Source organism: Marmota marmota, unplaced genomic scaffold (assembly GCF_001458135.2).
Source record: "Marmota marmota marmota unplaced genomic scaffold, marMar, whole genome shotgun sequence".
Lineage (NCBI taxonomy): Eukaryota > Metazoa > Chordata > Mammalia > Rodentia > Sciuridae > Marmota > Marmota marmota.
This window is the reverse complement of record NW_026000207.1, coordinates 2,443,977-2,459,862: the sequence shown is the minus strand read 5'-3', so window position 1 is coordinate 2,459,862 and position 15,886 is coordinate 2,443,977. Positions and strand designations below refer to the sequence as shown.

At 58.4% G+C, this 15,886-nt stretch overlaps 1 protein-coding gene and 1 long non-coding RNA gene across 4 annotated transcripts; one reads left to right on the top strand and one right to left on the bottom strand.

Moving 5' to 3' along the window:
• Positions 1–8,743: 8,743 nt before the first annotated feature.
• Positions 8,744–10,563, bottom strand: LOC125612802. 2 transcript variants are annotated; one of them, XR_007343279.1, is made up of 3 exons: positions 10,247–10,371; positions 9,013–9,138; positions 8,744–8,856 (listed from the first exon to the last, which is right to left on the bottom strand). It is a non-coding gene; the product is annotated as an uncharacterized LOC125612802 (long non-coding RNA). The 2 variants fall into 2 exon arrangements; XR_007343280.1 differs by lacking the exon at positions 8,744–8,856 and adding an exon at positions 10,472–10,563 and having other exon boundaries at positions 9,015–9,138.
• Positions 10,564–10,603: 40 nt separating this feature from the next.
• On the top strand, positions 10,604–12,759 carry LOC107158916 (natural cytotoxicity triggering receptor 1-like). Of its 2 annotated transcripts, XM_048791676.1 has the most exons (5): positions 10,604–10,742; positions 10,812–10,847; positions 11,010–11,294; positions 12,058–12,336; positions 12,493–12,759. In XM_048791676.1, the coding sequence occupies exons 1-5, from the start codon at positions 10,709–10,711 to the stop codon at positions 12,561–12,563; spliced, it is 705 nt and encodes a 234-aa protein (XP_048647633.1). In that variant the 5' UTR covers positions 10,604–10,708; the 3' UTR covers positions 12,564–12,759. The 2 variants fall into 2 exon arrangements, with proteins under 2 accessions (XP_048647633.1, XP_048647632.1); XM_048791675.1 differs by having other exon boundaries at positions 10,709–10,847.
• The last annotated feature ends 3,127 nt before the right edge of the window (positions 12,760–15,886 follow it).

The window sequence follows — 15,886 nt, the reverse complement described above, 5'->3', positions numbered from 1 at the left end:
GTTGTGCGGCTGTACACCTGGGTGCGAGTCTCTCTCTCAGTGTGAGGATTTTCCCTCTTGAGGGTAAATTCGAGGAGTGGTCTCGCTGGGTCACAGGCGGCTCCACGCCTGGTGCCTTGAGGAGCCTGGTGCGACTTCACGGTGGCTGTGCTGATTCGCAGTCCCCCACAGTGTCCATGTGCTCCCTCTCCCCGTCCTCTCCGTGAGGTCCCGGCCCCAGCCCTTGCCGAGCCCCACCGTATACTTGTAGGACTTTAATTGTGCAGAGTCAGTTGGGTGCAGTGTGGCCATCTGATGTACGTACACCACGTGTGTTGGTCACACGTCCCTAGAACACCTCTAAACCATGCACACGCCCATCTCCACGGCTGAGTCCTCTCCCTGTGTGTGCCTGTGACGCGCTGGTGTGGCCAGGGGACGGCTTCTCCTTGGGCCTGGAGACCTCGAGCCCCCCCCCATCAAGCCCGTCCTAGGACGTGCTGGGCTGCGAGCCGCGTCCCCGTCCCCCGTGTGGGACACTGACTGGGTGCTCTACCTCGAGTTCTTGGTCCCCGCCACCCACCTCCTCCGACCCCATGGTGACCCCGGTTCCACGTGCCAGTTCTGCGACGCGGGCTCCGGCCTCCTGGGAGGTGGCACCTCCCTCCTCCCAGGCACCAAGCCCTGTCCCAGCCGGGCCCCGCCTCGCACAGCTGCTGGGAGCAGAAGGCCTCGGCTCTGGGGCTTTGTCGCAGGGCGCTCAGCAGCCTCCCGGCCTCTGTCACTGGAGGCCAGGGGTCCCACCACCCAGCTGTGACGACCAAAACCTCTCCAGACATCTCCGTCTGTCGCCAGCTCAGGCGCGGCTCGCCCAAGAGCGTCGCAGAGGTGTGGAGAGTCCTCCGTTATTCCGAATGACAAGGACGGGTGTGTTGGTGGGAGCGGCTCTAACATTAGGACTGCGGGAGCTTCCCCGAGTGTGGGGGGCGCCTTCGGCAGCCACTGGACCCCCTCCCTGTGCAGCTGGCGCCCCCCACCCTTCTCGGAGCACCAGGTGGCCACACTGCTGGACAGCTCACCTGGACAAAGGTGGCCAGCAGGCGGAGCGCCAAGACCCCAACCCTCTTGGTCCAGGGCGGTCAGCACAGAGGCACCAAAGCCAGGAGGCTCCCGGAACCTTCCTCAGCACCCCACCTGAGCGGTTCCCGGGGGGACATCATCCTCGGTCCCGAGGCCCCCCCTGCCCGGGGAGCCACCCCTGGCGCAGGGCAGAGTGGGGCCGAGTGGGTGTCCCCCCCCAGGCCCGCTCCTCCATCCTGAGCTGACTGGCCCCTGGGCGTCCACACACACTGCAGAGTGCGTCACAGGATTACTGTGACGAGGACACCAGGAAGCAGATGCCAGCAGCAACGTCCCTGAGGTCAGGGGTAGCAGGGGAGTGCGGGTGACAGCTCAGTGGGCAGGCGGGGCCCTGGGAGGACGGAGAGGAACGGGACACAGAGGTGACCGCAGCGCAGGGAGAGGGCCCAATGCCCCGAGTGGTGCCCTTTGAAGGGGTTGACTTCACGTCACGTGAGATTCACCTCAATAAAAAACAAGCCCTGGCCAGGAAGGGGTTTAGTGCCTTGAAGAGCCGGGCACAGAATTTCCTCGTGGTCCTCCTGTCCACCACACGTGAGGACGGCCACAGGGATCGCAAGAAGGACGCCGCAGGTATTTGTGGGCACAGTCACAGCAGCAGCGCGCCCAGCAGCCCAGAGGTGGAAATAAGCCAAGTGTCGGCCGACAGATGATGATTTATACACACAACGGAATACTACTCAGCTGTGAAAAGGAGTAGAGTTCCCACCCAAGCTTCAAAACCAACAAACCTTGGAGAGACTTGTTAAGGAAACGAGCAAAAAGACAAACAACGAATGAGTCTGCCTTTATTAGGCACCTAGCGGAGTCAGTTTTTAGAGATTAGAGGTAATCTGAGACTGTGGGAGGAAGAGTGGCGAGTTACGGCTTCAGGATTACAGGGTTATTCTGGTCACGAATTTCAGGTCAACCTCAACAATTTAGCAAGACCCTGTCTTAAAATAAAAATTAAAAAGGGCTGGGGGTGTAGCTCAGTGGTGTAGTAGTGCCTGCCTAGTATACGCAAGGCCTGGGTTCAATCCCCAGGACCTCACACACAAAAATTCAGGGTTTCTGTTTGGGGTAATAATAATGCTATAAATAGACAATGCTCCTGAGATAAAGGAATCATATGAAAAAAATGCTCATCATCTCTAGCAATCAGAGAAATGCAAATCAAAACTTCTCTAAGATTCCATCTCACTCCAGTCAGAATGGCAGCTATTATGGAGACAAACAGCAATAAGTGTAGGTGAGGATGTGGGGAAAAGGCACAATCACACACTGCTGGTGGGACTGCAAGCTGGTGCAGCCAACATGGAAAGCAGTATGGAGACTCCTTGGAAATCTGGGAATGGAACCTCCATTTGACCCAGCTATCCCTACAGGGACACAGCCACATCGATGTTTATAGCAGCACAGTTCACAATAGCTAAACTGTGGAGCCAACCTAGATGCCCTTCAGTGGATGAATGGATAAAGAAAATGTGGCATTTATACACAATGGAATATTACTCAGCAATAAAAGAGAGCAAAATCATGGCATTTGCAGGTAAATGGATGGAGTTGGAGAAGATAATGCTAAGTGAAATTAGCCAATCCCCAAAAAACAAATGCTAAATGACTTCTCTGATTTAAGGATGTTGATCCATAATATGCTGGAGGCCGGGGAGAGGGTGAAATGAACTCTAGACAGGGCAAAGGGGAAAGGGGGAGGGGGGAGGGGACATGGGGGAGGAAAGACAGTGGAATGAGATGGACATCATTACCCTGAGCACATGTGTGAAGACACAAACGGAGTGACTCTACTTTGTGTACAGCCAGAGACAGGAAAAATCGTGCCCTATACGTGTGATTTGAATTGTGACCACATATAACAAATTAAAAAAATTTTAAATGCCAATAAAAAAAAAGAAAAGAAATGCTATATAAATAGATGGTGTGATGGTCACCCAGCGCGGTGAATGTCATTGATGTCCTTAAATTAAGGTTTAAAGTGGCAATTTTTATTTCATGTATATTTTATGTATAAAAATACTCCAAAAAATATTTTAGACAGGAAATGCTGTCAGGTCCTCCCCCTTCCATCCACCTGTGTCCCCGGAGTGAAGGGAGGAGGCGGCGTCCACGGCTGGCTCTGACAGGGCTCTGGGTTCTGCAGGGGACTTTCCGCGGTGGCCAGGAACGGGAGCGTGAGGCCCGGCTGCCAGGGAACACGGGGTCCTTCCCGTACCAGCTGGGGAACGCCCCGTGCCCGGTGGGAGCCGAGGTCCCCCTCCCCGCGTGGCCGTGAGCTCTGCCGGGCGCCACCGGTGCCAGTACAGGAAATGTACCCTGGTCAGAGGGAGCCCAGCCCTGGAGCTGGTGGTGACAGGTAAGGAGCCGACTGTTTTAGAGACTTGCAGACTCGCTAAGGGGCCGCTGTCAGGCTCCCTGCCCCAGCACCAGCTCCGCCCGACTGCGCCCCGCGGCTCCTTCCTGATGGCGGCTGGCCCTTGGCCAGGGCCCACGCGGGCGTGGATGTCCTCAGCTCCTACAGGTCCTGCCCCGGGACCTCCCCAGGCTCTCGCTGCAGGCTGTCACCTCTGCAGCCCCCGGGGCTGCGTCTCAGCCCCGTCCCAGCCATCGAGACAGCTGGGCCCAGGGCCCCCAGGACTCCCCACTCCTGGGGGAGGCTGCTGGGCCCCGGGTCACCTCAACAAGACCCGGGTGGGGACTCCGCCCCCATTGCAGCCAGGCCTGCTTGAAGCTCGGGTGGTGGGACTCTGGGTCCGTCGGCCACCACACAGTGGGACGGCTCTTGTCTCTGCTCTCGGCAGCCGCGGTCCTAATAAGGAGGCAGTAGAGAAGGGGCCCGTGGGATGGAGAAAAGACCAACAGACACACGCCCAGGCCTGGGCAGGCTGGCCACCCGGCGCTGGCCAAGCAGGCCGATTGAGCAGGTTCTTCATCCCACAGTGAACTGTGGGGCGTCTCGGCCACGGTGACGATCTGCAGGACACAGCGCCAGAGAGGCAGCAGGGTCGTCCCACTGCGCTCAGAACTCTATCCTGGGAGCTGGTGCCGGACCCAGTGGAAACTGATACAGCCACGCACCTTCCACGTGGCCCCAGGGCTGGCGTCACCACGGCCACTGGGGCCTCTCGACCTCGCCTGCCCACGTGGCCCCAGGGCTGGCGTCACCATGGCCACTGGGGCCTCTCGACCTGTACCATCCATCACAAAGCAGCTCCCTGCGCAAACACAGCCATGAAAGTCACACAGGCCGAGATCTGGATGACCGTCGTCCACCACGCAGTGTCTCCCGTGGCCGCTGCTGTGGCTCCACAGACGTGGACACCACCCACTTTCTTGTTGGAGACCCGAGCTCACCCCTTAGGGATGGCGTCTCTCCGGAGCTCACGGGGGTGCTGGGACTTGTCTGCAGCAGAGTGTGGACCCCGCTCCCAGCCCGCGGCAGCTCCCATCCCCCGCACAGACGCAACAGGGAGGAGGCAGAGGGTAAAGAGAGACTGTGACATCAGCACTCCTGGGCAGCCCGGCAGGGAATCGTCCAGGGGTCTGTCCAGGGATGCGTCTGCAGGACAGGGGTACACTCACGGGGACAGAGCCCATGAACAGGGAGGCTATCCTGTCCTACCCTGCTGCATGGGTGAGCCCGGGGAGGACGTCAGGCAGGCCAGCCAAGCACTGAGAGACAGTTTGTGGCTCCCGCTCCCCTGTGAACTCACTCAGTGCACGACCCGGGAGGCTGTCTAGTGCAGGCACCGGGCACCCATCCAGGACACCAACTTCACTGGCTCAGGAGGAAAAAGCTTCAGAGAACTATTGGCCATCAGGATCTCGCTGCCCTTGACAACAATGTATCTTGTGTTTGAAAATTGCCCAGGGTACAAGAGCTCTGGCCACAAAATTAAGGATTAAGGATTGAGCCACATTCCAAGCCCTTTTCATTTTTTATTTTGAAACAGGGTCTCACTAAGTTGTTCAGGGCCTTGCTCAGTTGCTGAGGCTGGCCTTGAACTCACAATCCTCCTGCCTCGGCCTCCTGAGCCTCTGGGATCACAGGTCCATGTGTAACATTCACACTCAATGTTAAAGTTTTAACATTTCTGTCCATCAAAAGAAACCGGGAAAGTGATGATAATGATTGAGCTCCCATAGTCAAGCATTCACCACGCCCAGCCTTCAGTGCATGTTAAACCACTCCCTGTTGGGGTACAGAGCTTCAGCTGGCAAGAGGAAAAAGTCCTGGGCATCCGCCTCATAGCAGGTAAGGACTCCGAGCCCCCCTGGGCCACACTCAGTGTCAGCTTGGAACCTCAGAAACTGGAAGAACAGGCTTCGAATGTTTCTACCATAAAGAATTGGCAAGCGCATTAGGAGACAGTTCCCTAACCTGATCTGGACCTCGCACACAGACACGTCACCCCAGAATGCACACAACTTCGTGTCCTGAGTATACCTGTTTAAAATAAACTTAACTGAAATTTTAAAAGTGATTATATGGCAAATCTTATGTATATTTCTGCGTATTTCACAGTTGTTAAGAGTACATTGTGGTCTACAAGAAAAAGGGAGACCGGTGGCTACCTGGGGCTCTGACATGGGGGACCCACTGCAGCCGGCAACACCCTAACGTAGACGTGGCTGCGGCTCTGTGGCTCTGGACACACGGTGCAGCCATCACGCTCCGCACTGTGGACGGGCAGAGTGCAATGCAGGTGGATGTCCTCCCCATTAAAGTCACATTTGTAAAAACACCAAGGCCAGGCACCGTAATCCCAGCCACTGGGAGGCTGAGGCAGGAGGATCCCAAGTTCCAGGGCAGCTTGCACGACTTAGTGAGACCCTGTCTCAAAATCAAATTTTCTAAAAGGCTGGGGATGCAGCTCAGGGCAGAGCAGCCCTGGGTTCAATCCGGAGTCCTGAAAAATTAAACAAAATAAAATGCCAGTGACCAAGGTAGGGAAAGGGACCCTGTCACACGGTTGGTGGGGCTGAAAATTAGTGCAGTCACTACGGACATCAGCTGAGGCGCCCCAAAGGACGGGGCGCAGCCCCATGTGACAGCTGGACCACTGCTCGGTATCTACCCTGAGGATGGGACACCGTCTAACTACAGCGAGTCACACACGCCGTGTTCACAGCTCACAGCCACCAGACTCGGAGCCAGCCTAGGTGTCCAGATAAAGAGGATGCGGTCTACACACACGGAGCTGTATTCACCCATCAAGAACAAAACTGTGGAAATCTGCAGGATAATGGATGGAACTAGAGACCATCGTGTTAAGTCAAAAGAAGGTCAAGGGTCCTGCGTTTTCTCTCATATGTGGAAGTCAGAGAAAGTTTTAAAAAGGGAGAGAGGGGAGCTCACTAAAACAGAAGGGAGAGCAGTTATTTTAGTCGGCTTTTTTGCTGGAGGAAAATCGCTCAGGACATGACAGTCAGCAAGCAGAGACAGAGCTCTGGTCATCAAGGACAGAATGTCAACCCCAGCCGCCCCCGCGGCCCCTCCTCCAGCCACTCCCCACCCACCCACAGTCGGTTAATGCCCTGATTAGGTCGAGGCTCCCACACCCAATCATTCCCCTCTAAACCTTCCCACTTCGTCTGTCACATGAACTTCTGGGGGACACCTCACATCTAAACCACAACAGCAGGGTAGAAAGGACAGGGGACATGGTTAATGAAATGGACCAAATCATGCTGTACGTACAAACCTGTCACGATGAAGCCCACTACTGTGTGTGGTCATAATGCACTAGAAAAAATAAATGGCAGAAATGAACAGAAAAAAAAATGAAATCACCAAAGCCACCTCCTGTGTCAGTTGTGATTGAAGTGGTCACTCGGGACGTGAAATCCATCCCTTGCAGCCTGCTTCTGGACCTCCCTAGGGTACAGGTGTGCTCTGAGGTAGAACTGGAGCTGAACTAAGTAGATACAGAGACCCAGCAAGACCCAGAGAGGAGCTCAGAGGGGAGGGGAGGGTTCATTCCACCTCAGCACCCGGCGTCCTGGGAAGATGCTTCCCATCTGCAGGCACCGTCTGGATCCCAGGTCCTCAGACACCTCTCAGTAGCTGGGAACACCTCCCACGTGCCCCATCTGTAGGCACCGTCTGGATCCCGAGGTCCCCAGACACCTCTCAGTAGCCGGGTACACCTCCCATGTGCCCCATCTGTAGGCACCGTCTGGATCCCAGGTCCCCAGACGCCTCTCAGTAGCCGGGTACACCTCCTGCCCCATCTGCAGGCACCGTCTGGATCCCGAGGTCCCCAGACGCCTCTCAGTAGCCGGGTACACCGCCGCATGGGCTCACCTTTTAGTGCCTCAGTTCCCTTATTTGCGAAGTGCAGAATATCGTGGCCAACCTCTCTGGGTCACCATGAGGACTCAAGGTCACCACTGGAAGCTGCTCAGAGCTGGTCTGGACGGCAGGAGGTGTCTTTCAGGTCTGGTGAGCACAAGCCGCCCCGAGGCAGCTCTGCCCAGGTCTCTGCCCGGTGCTGGAGCCAGCTCCCCCCCCCCCCCCGCCCCGCCCACCACGAGGGTCCTCCAGCACCAGGTCAGCACTGGGGAGCTCCAGAGGAGGGGGGAAGAGTCGGCCTGACAAGAGCTGGCAGGACTCTGGCTGCACATGGGGCTCCCGGCTGTGACCACAGGGGAGGGGACCAGTGAGGACAAACCTGGGCACCCCTGGCCAGACAGAGGGGGTCCCAGATGAGGAGCGTGGAGGAATGAAACAGTGCCGACTACGGAATAGGCTTTTTGTATCATCTCCATTAAAAAAAAAGGAAAAAGAGTGAACATAAACGTATCTGGTAAAACGCTCTGTGTCTGTTTGTGTCAAGCAGGGAGGAGCAGGCTGCGCCGCTCTCTGAAGCTGCCCTGGGCAGGGTCTTGATCAGAATAGAGGGTCGGGGCTCTGAACTGGGGGAATCCACCCCCAAACCTCCAAATCGCTGATAGGAGGAAGGGAGAGGGAGGGACAGCAGCCACCTGGGGAGCCCTGTCCCCAAGGTGACACCAGAGCTCAGGTGGAAAGGAGATCAGAGTGACCTTCAGGAAGACGAGCGTCGGGTGGGTTTGCTGTGAGCTACGGGGAGATGGGGAGAAGACCGCGTCCGGGGCCATCACGCATCAGGGTCAGGCGTCGGGAAGGACGGGTCTGTGTAACCAGAGGACCCTTGGGGTCCAAGGACGTCTGCAAACTAAGCGGAGCAGGGGCCGAGGCGACAGGATCCATCCTAGACACCTCCAGGCAGGACCCGAGGAGGCCAGGGCGGTAGGGGTATCCTAGTAATGAACCCGAGAGGACACTGCCCTGAGGACACCAGGGGCAACCTTCGTCCCTGGGTGCTGACCTCGCATCTCCATCCGCCCTCTGAGAGGCTCCAGGGGCCTGATGAGGTTCCCACAGCGGCTGAAGCTCGCTGACCGTGACCCTGGCCTGGGCAGACGCTCCGTGCCCGGATGGGACGCAGAGTTAGAGTGAATAAATGTCTGCTCTCAAGGGACAAAAATCACCCTAGAACTGAAAGCTGAGCGTAAAACCTTTCTGATGAAACTGCTAACACAGGTGCCTGTCAGTGGGCGGCCACCTGTCATCTCTAAGGGCCTGGGGACGTGGTTTCAGCACCTTAAACAGGAGCCGCTGCTGTGGAGGAGAAGCTCAGAGGGAAGCTGCGCCTCGGGAAGGGCTTCCTTCACGAGAGGGGACCCTGGAGCTAGCAGGGCTGGTGCAACACCCACCTGTGAACAGGGAAAAACGGAAGCTTCTCCCTGAATCAGGGATCCACGGGGCGCCCACTCCACCACTCCGACCCAACCCAGGCCTTGAAAGGCCAGCCCGAGGGCCCGAGGAGGGACTCAAAGGGATCCAAACACAAAAGGAAGAGGCCAAACTACCTGCTGGCTGACGACAGGATCCTGTGTCTAGAAGACCCCAAAGCCCACCAGAAACGTACGCTAAGTGAACTGAGCCAGGCTCAGAAAGAAGGTCGAGGGTCCTGGGTTTTCTCTCGTGTGTGGGAGCTGGAGAGAAAAACGCGGGGAGGGGGCCTCAGGAAAACAGAAGGGAGACCAGTAGAGGAAGGGCAGGGGAGCCGGGGCAGGGGACCAGGGGGCAGGCGAGATCCGGGGCATGAGATGCAGCCAGTTCAGTTACGTGTGTGAAGAGCACAGCGAGTCCCACGGTTGTGTGTCATGTGACAATAACAAAACCAAGACACGAGAAGAGGAAGACCACTCGTCAGCAGTGTAGAACCCCAGACCCCATAGGTTCAGCCACAGCCGCAGAGGCCCTGGCCGTGCTGGGAATCAGGGAGGACGGGACCCTCACCACACACAGAGCCGGGTGCGTCGGGAGCCGGGCAGCAGGGCGGAGCCCAGGTGCCGCTAGCCACCCAACCACAAGGCAGCCCAGGGACCGTCCACCCCGAGGTCACTGGAGCAGAGGGAGAGAAGCCCTGCCAGGTCGCATAAGATCCCATATCCTGGACGCATACTCTGCTCCTGTCCCCCAGGGCCCTTCACACCCACAGATGGACTCCGCCTGGTCCTTGAACGTGAGCCCTGCCTGGCTTCCTGCTCCACCTTCCAGAAGCCAACCCTATGGGGGTGACCCAGGCTGAGCACGCCGCCTCTTCAGGACCTGGTGGGCGAGGGCAGACACCTCTTCCACCTGGGGAGGGTCCTGTCCCCTGTGCTGGTCATTGCCATGGCCCAAGGGCGATGGTGGCAGGAGACCCAGCACCTCAGGCCTGCACGCCCAGCTGCACGCTGCTCACGGTGTGAGTTAACACAGCATGGGCCCAAAGAAGACAGAGCCAGTCTCGAGTTGCCTTCATGGGGACAAAAGGCTCCTTAAACAGCAGAGACACAGGCTGTTGTCCCCACAGGCCATGGGACACTCAGGAGGGGAACAGGGAAACCTGCCTTCCCTTCTCCCAGGCTGGCCAGCGCGGGAACCCCTGGGGACCCAGCAGCACCACATCTGGGTCTGGGGAAGCTCCCTCCCTCTGCCCACAGAGAGCACCCAGGCCACCCTGAGCTTGGGCGGGGTGTGAAACTCCCTGACCCATCCCCGACACCCCAGAGGTGGCTACATCTAGGCAGCACCCCTCATGTGCCTGTCACTCACCCAAAACCGCTGCACGGACTTTCCCATGGTCTGGGTTGGAGCCGTTCTGCGTTTGACCGGACCGTGGTCCGTGACCACGTGCACTGACCGGAGCTGCTGGAGTGGAGCGCCCCGTGAGCATTCCCCTGTAAGGAAGAGGGTGGTAAATTAGACAAAGGGCACAGGCTGGAGAAAGGGGCGTCTCCCAGGACACGTGGGGTGGAACCCAAGGGCAGAACACCTCACTTTCAAAATTGTCTAGACACTGTGGGGAAGAAAATAGAGAAAAAGAAAACCAGGCCCAGGCCCAGAGGGGGAGGGAGAGCTGTAAACATCTGGTAAAACCTTGGTGTGGAAGTCCCGGGGCACGGGCGCCGGCCACACCTACCACATCCTGTGCCTGTCCCTGGACTGCCGGCTCAGTCCCCATCCGGCTGCCCAGTCCCCGTCTGGCTGCCCCGCATCGGCCTGCAGAATCGTGCCATGCCACCCACACCGGTGGCCCTGCTGTGCCTCGGTGAGTCTCTGGTGGAAGGGCCCCGGGCCAGGTGTGGTGGGCACTGTCCTCATACTGCCTGCGTTCCAGGGCTGCACCTGAGCCTGAGGACCAGCATCCAGAGTGGTGAGTCCTCCCCTAAGGCCCAGAGTCGCCCAGGGTTCAGCCGTCCACCTAGAACACGGGGGAGGCAGGCTTGGCGGTGCTGGGAGGGCTTGGGCCAGCAGGTGGGCGGGAGCGGGGGCAGGCTGGAGGCTCCCCTGCACCACAGCCTCGCTTCCCTTCCAGAGGTCCTCTCGAGACCCATCATCCAGGCCAGGCCCAGCTTCATGGTTCCAAAGGGACAGTCGGTGACCCTGTGGTGCTGGGGCACCCGGGAGGCTGAGGAGTACCGGCTGCATTTTGAGGGAGGGGTTGCTGCCCTGAAGAGACCGAAACCACCTGGACTCCTGGACAAAGTCAAGTTCCTCATCCCCACCATGACCTCCAGCACAGCAGGGCAATACCACTGCTTCTACCGCAGAGGGGAGCTCTGGTCCGAGCCCAGCAGCTCCCTGGACCTGGTGGTGACAGGTAACCCACCCACTCCTAGCAGGACCTGGTGGTGACAGGTAACCCACCCACTCCTAGCAGGACCTGGTGGTGACAGGTGATGGACCCACTCCTAGCAGGACCTGGTAGTGACAGGTGACCCACCCACTCCTAGCAGGACCTGGTGGTGACAGGTGACCCACCCACTCCTAGCAGGACCTGGTGGTGACAGGTGACCGACCCACTCCTAGCAGGACCTGGTGGTGACAGGTAACCCACCCGCTCCTAGCAGGACCTGGTGGTGACAGGTGACTGACCCACTCCTAGCAGGACCTGGTGGTGACAGGTGGTGGCGGTGAGCACTGCCTGGGCGGTGAGCAACCAGTGGCTCTAACTGTCCACGGAGGTGGCTCAGGTGGAAAGGTCACACTGTGCGCGTCTGGCCACAGTGGGAAAGTAACATGTTTTAAAAACACCACAGAGTGTCCCGTCCCTGGGTCTCTGCGGTGGTGGCTCTGGAGGGGACTGTGGTATGGCATCATGCTGCCGATCCTACCCTCAGCCCTGAGGAGCACAGGCCGAGGGCCACTCCCAGAGACATTCCTACTCAGTCCTGGAAGCCGGGCACTGAGAGCCTCGGTCTTGAAGGAGTGCTTGGTAGGACATGGCTGTGACCAGGGCAGATCTGGGACAGGGGAAGGGGGACAGATTCCCGAGAGTGGCCTGTGGCCTTGAGGACTTTGAGACAGGAGGTGGGGGAGCAGGGTCAGCGTGCTGTCCTCCCACCAGCCACCTTTTCTCCCAGGAATGTATGACACACCCACCCTCTCTGTTCAGCCCAGACCTGAGGTGGCCCTGGGGGACAACGTGACCTTCTTTTGCCACCTAGCGACAGCAACCAGCACTTTCTTTCTGCTCAAAGAAGGGAGGTCAAGCCGCCCACAGCGTAGCCTCGGGAGCACACAGGCAGAGTTCCCTGTGGGCCCGGTGACCGTGGCCCACCAGGGGACCTACAGATGCTTTGGCTCCTACAACAACCACGCGTGGTCCTTCCCCAGCAATCCCGTGATGCTCCTGGTGACAGGTGAGGACATCCAACCTCCCCTCTCTTCTGGAGCCTAGGGAACCGCAGGTAGAGACGGGGCCATGTGCACAGGACCTCCATATCTCAGCGACCCAGCTGGTCAATGACCAGGACTGCAGAGGGGAAGACCCCTAACCTTTCACCTTCCCTCTCCAGGAGGTGCGGGGAACAGCAGTCTTGCACCCACAGACCCCGCGGATTCCCCGGGTATGTGGCGGCACTTCTGAGCAAAGGGGAGGCGGAAGGCTTCTGCACCTGGCACATGTCGAGGTGTCCACTGAGCCCGGGACAAACAGCCTTGCCTGGGTGGCCCTGGCCCAGGGATCCTTTGAAGGGAGTTAGGATGGATCAGGAATTCCTTATAACCCCTAGAGGAGAAGAGGGCGTGCCAGAGGCCCAGTTAAAAGCCACTGGGGGGGGGGGCGGTGGNCGGGAATTGGGCACCAAGGAGGTGACTGCACAGGGTTTGGCAAGGCATCCCAGGGGAGGCAGGCAGTGGGGCGCAGACGCTGGACGCCCCCCTAGACCACCCGGAGCTCTCCTCAGGCAGATGTTCAGGCACCTCGAGAGGACCCAGTGAATTTTTAAATCTGAGTTTTCTGTGGAATATCAGGAGATGTCAAGTCCGGGCTGACAGACAGCCCAGCCGGAGCTCCGGCGTCACATTACCCCCGGTGGCCACGATGCTATTCTCTGTACCATGGAGATGGGGCTGGGACCCGCTCTCTTCACTCCCAGGTCCCCATTCTGAACCTCCGCTCCTCCGTCCCTGTTGACCAGGTGTTCTAAGGTCCAAGAATTTCTAAATTCTTATCAAACTGCAGTCTCCCCACACCAACTTCATCCCGAGCTGAGAGGGACTTGTTGGAGTGAGTTTGTGAGACTCGGATGTTTCATATCCTAATTTACGGCAGGGAGAGACTCTTGGGAAAATAAGGTACAAGTTTTATGTCCCGAGGCTTACATGTGGGCCCTGACCACCAAGGCCTGTGTCCCCTCCAGTCCCACCAAAATCTCTCCCCAAACCTCACAGGGTGAGCCCAATTGCCACAGTTGCGTGACGCATTTTGAAATCCTGAACATATTCTATATCCCAGCAGAAAATGAAGGGTGAGGAGGAAGAGCACCAAAAACCTCTGTTGCCAAGCTAGATAATATTCAATAAAGTTAAATTAAAATTCAAAATGAATGCCGACAATGTCCATGATGAACAAAATCTCAGAACTGTAAATGACGATGCGCGTTAGTCTGTTAGGGTTGTCACGGCAGGGAGGTGGCCGGTCAGCAACACCTTAGCTCTCAGCTCCGAGGACCAAAGTCCAAAGTCAAGGTCAGGCAGGGCTGGCTCCTCCCAAGGCCCCTCTGGGGCTCCCTGTGGCCTCACAAGTTCGTCCCTCTGTGTCCTGATCTCTTGAGGACATGAGGACATACATAGCAGCAGGCCTCTTCAGCAGCCTCATTAACCTTAATCACTTTTCCAAGTAACCTGGGGGGCCACATTGGGGTGGGGAGGGGCCACAACTCAGCCGTCAGAGGACCTGACCCTGAACCTGCCTGGCCTTGACCCACCGGCCCTCCCCAGCCCTGGCCCTGTGTGGAAGAGTAGCTGCCCCCACTCCTGCTGGCCGGACACCAGGCTGGGTGCCCAAGTCGTGGGCTGGGGGCTGCCCCCTGCTGGGTCACAGCATCCTGAAAAGTCACAGAACGGGGGTGAGAGACACAGCTCTTTCAGGGAATTAAGGACCCCGAAGCTCTCTGCCTTCACCCAGGAACGGGCTTGTGTCACATTCACCTCTGAAGCCGGCGGGTTCCTGAGCTCCAGAGCCCCCCATCCCAGGTCCCGCCACCCGTGAACTTTCAAAACGAGCGGAAGAGTGAGGAAGGAACGTATCCGGAGCTAGTTCTGTGGGCACATGAAAGAACAGTGTGCTCGTGATCCTGTGGAGATGAGAGGGGACTCACGCAGCCACCACCAGGAGGTCACCACGGGCAGGAGGAGTGTGACCATGCGTGGAGAGCAGATCACCCAGGGCAGCGAGACCTCGGCAAGGCCTAGGCCTCCTCCTGAGGGCAGACAGGGGCCACCAGGGGCTCTAGGGACAGATAGGATCACACATGTTTGCATGTAGGCATGGGGGGGGGGTGATCCCTCAGGTGACGTGGGACACTTGGAAGAGGAGGACAAATTCACTGAGACTGTTAGGAGGCTCCTGCGTTATTCCAGGAGAAGTTGGGGACCGCACAGAGAAGTGTTACCTTTGACACTGTTTAGGCACAGAAACCATATTTTATTGTTTGGAGGGACGGCTGAGGAGGTGGCAGGGTCCCTGGAGCTAACAGAGTGGACCTCTGGGCAGACGAAGGGGACCTGACCTCCCCTCCTGCTGCCCATTGGTGTGGATGTCGTGAGGAACCCTGACAGGCGCAGAAGGGGACCTGCCGGCAGAGAGCACAGCTAGTGGCCCCTCTTCACACACTGCCCTTGAGCTTCACCCCAGCTGAGTGGAGAATGATGGACAAGTGCACATTGTGTCAGGCTGGGCGGCTCAGTGGAGGGCACTCGCCGGGCACATGAAGGCCCTGGACTGGACCCCCAGGACGGGAAAGCAACTGTACCTTCTCAAGGTGTGCGATGAGGTGACTGGATACACACACACACTCTAGTGACACCACCAATCAGCATGCCGGCACCTCACAGGTGACCGTCGGACTGGGAGAGGAGGGCACACCAGGAATCGGCTCTGCACGGTCCAAGGGAACTGCGTGGTGCTGCTCATCAGCCGCCAGGCTATACTTGCGGTCCCAGGACTTGTTCCTCTTACAACTGAAGTTGTGCCTGTGACCCACCCAGCCCCAGTCCCCTGCCGCCACCCCACTCTGCTCTGTGAGCTTGGCTGCTCGGATCCCCCGTGCGAGATCACGCAGCCTCTGTGCACAGGAACGCGCGCACTGCCTGTCACAGGCAGGCTCATAGAACATTCCTCCCTTATTCTTCTCCTAGTTTTGAAAGTTCTTGGGGTGGTGGGGACCTGGGATGGGGGGTCTGGAGCTCAGGGACCCCGTGGGTGAATCTGACACAAGCCTGTTCCTGGGTGAAGGCGGACAGCTGCAGGGTCCTCGAGTGGCTTGTCCACCCAGCCGTCATCTCCAGCCCATCAGTGCTGCGGCGAACGCTCCGCCTTAGCTGATTGCACCCCTTGCAGGGACACGCTGCCACTCTCTCTTCACTCGCCCGCTGACGGGCCACAGGTTGCCTCTGAGTCTTGGTGGTCCTGAGCCATGCCGCAGGGGAGACCAGGACAGGAAATCTTCCCGTTCCACGCTACAGGTCCACCACAGAGGCAGGAGGTAAGGACCAAGACCCAAAGTCCGCCCTGGGACAGCTGCCTTCCCGGGGTCAGACACCCCAACCTCCGCCTCCCGCTGGGCCATGCTGGCGTCATCTGAGATGAGCAGGTGATCCACCGCAGGCTGAGAGGGGCTGGGATTCCAGACCAGGAGGCACTCTGGGAAGAAGGCCCACCTCGCCCCACCCCACCCTGCCCGGGGT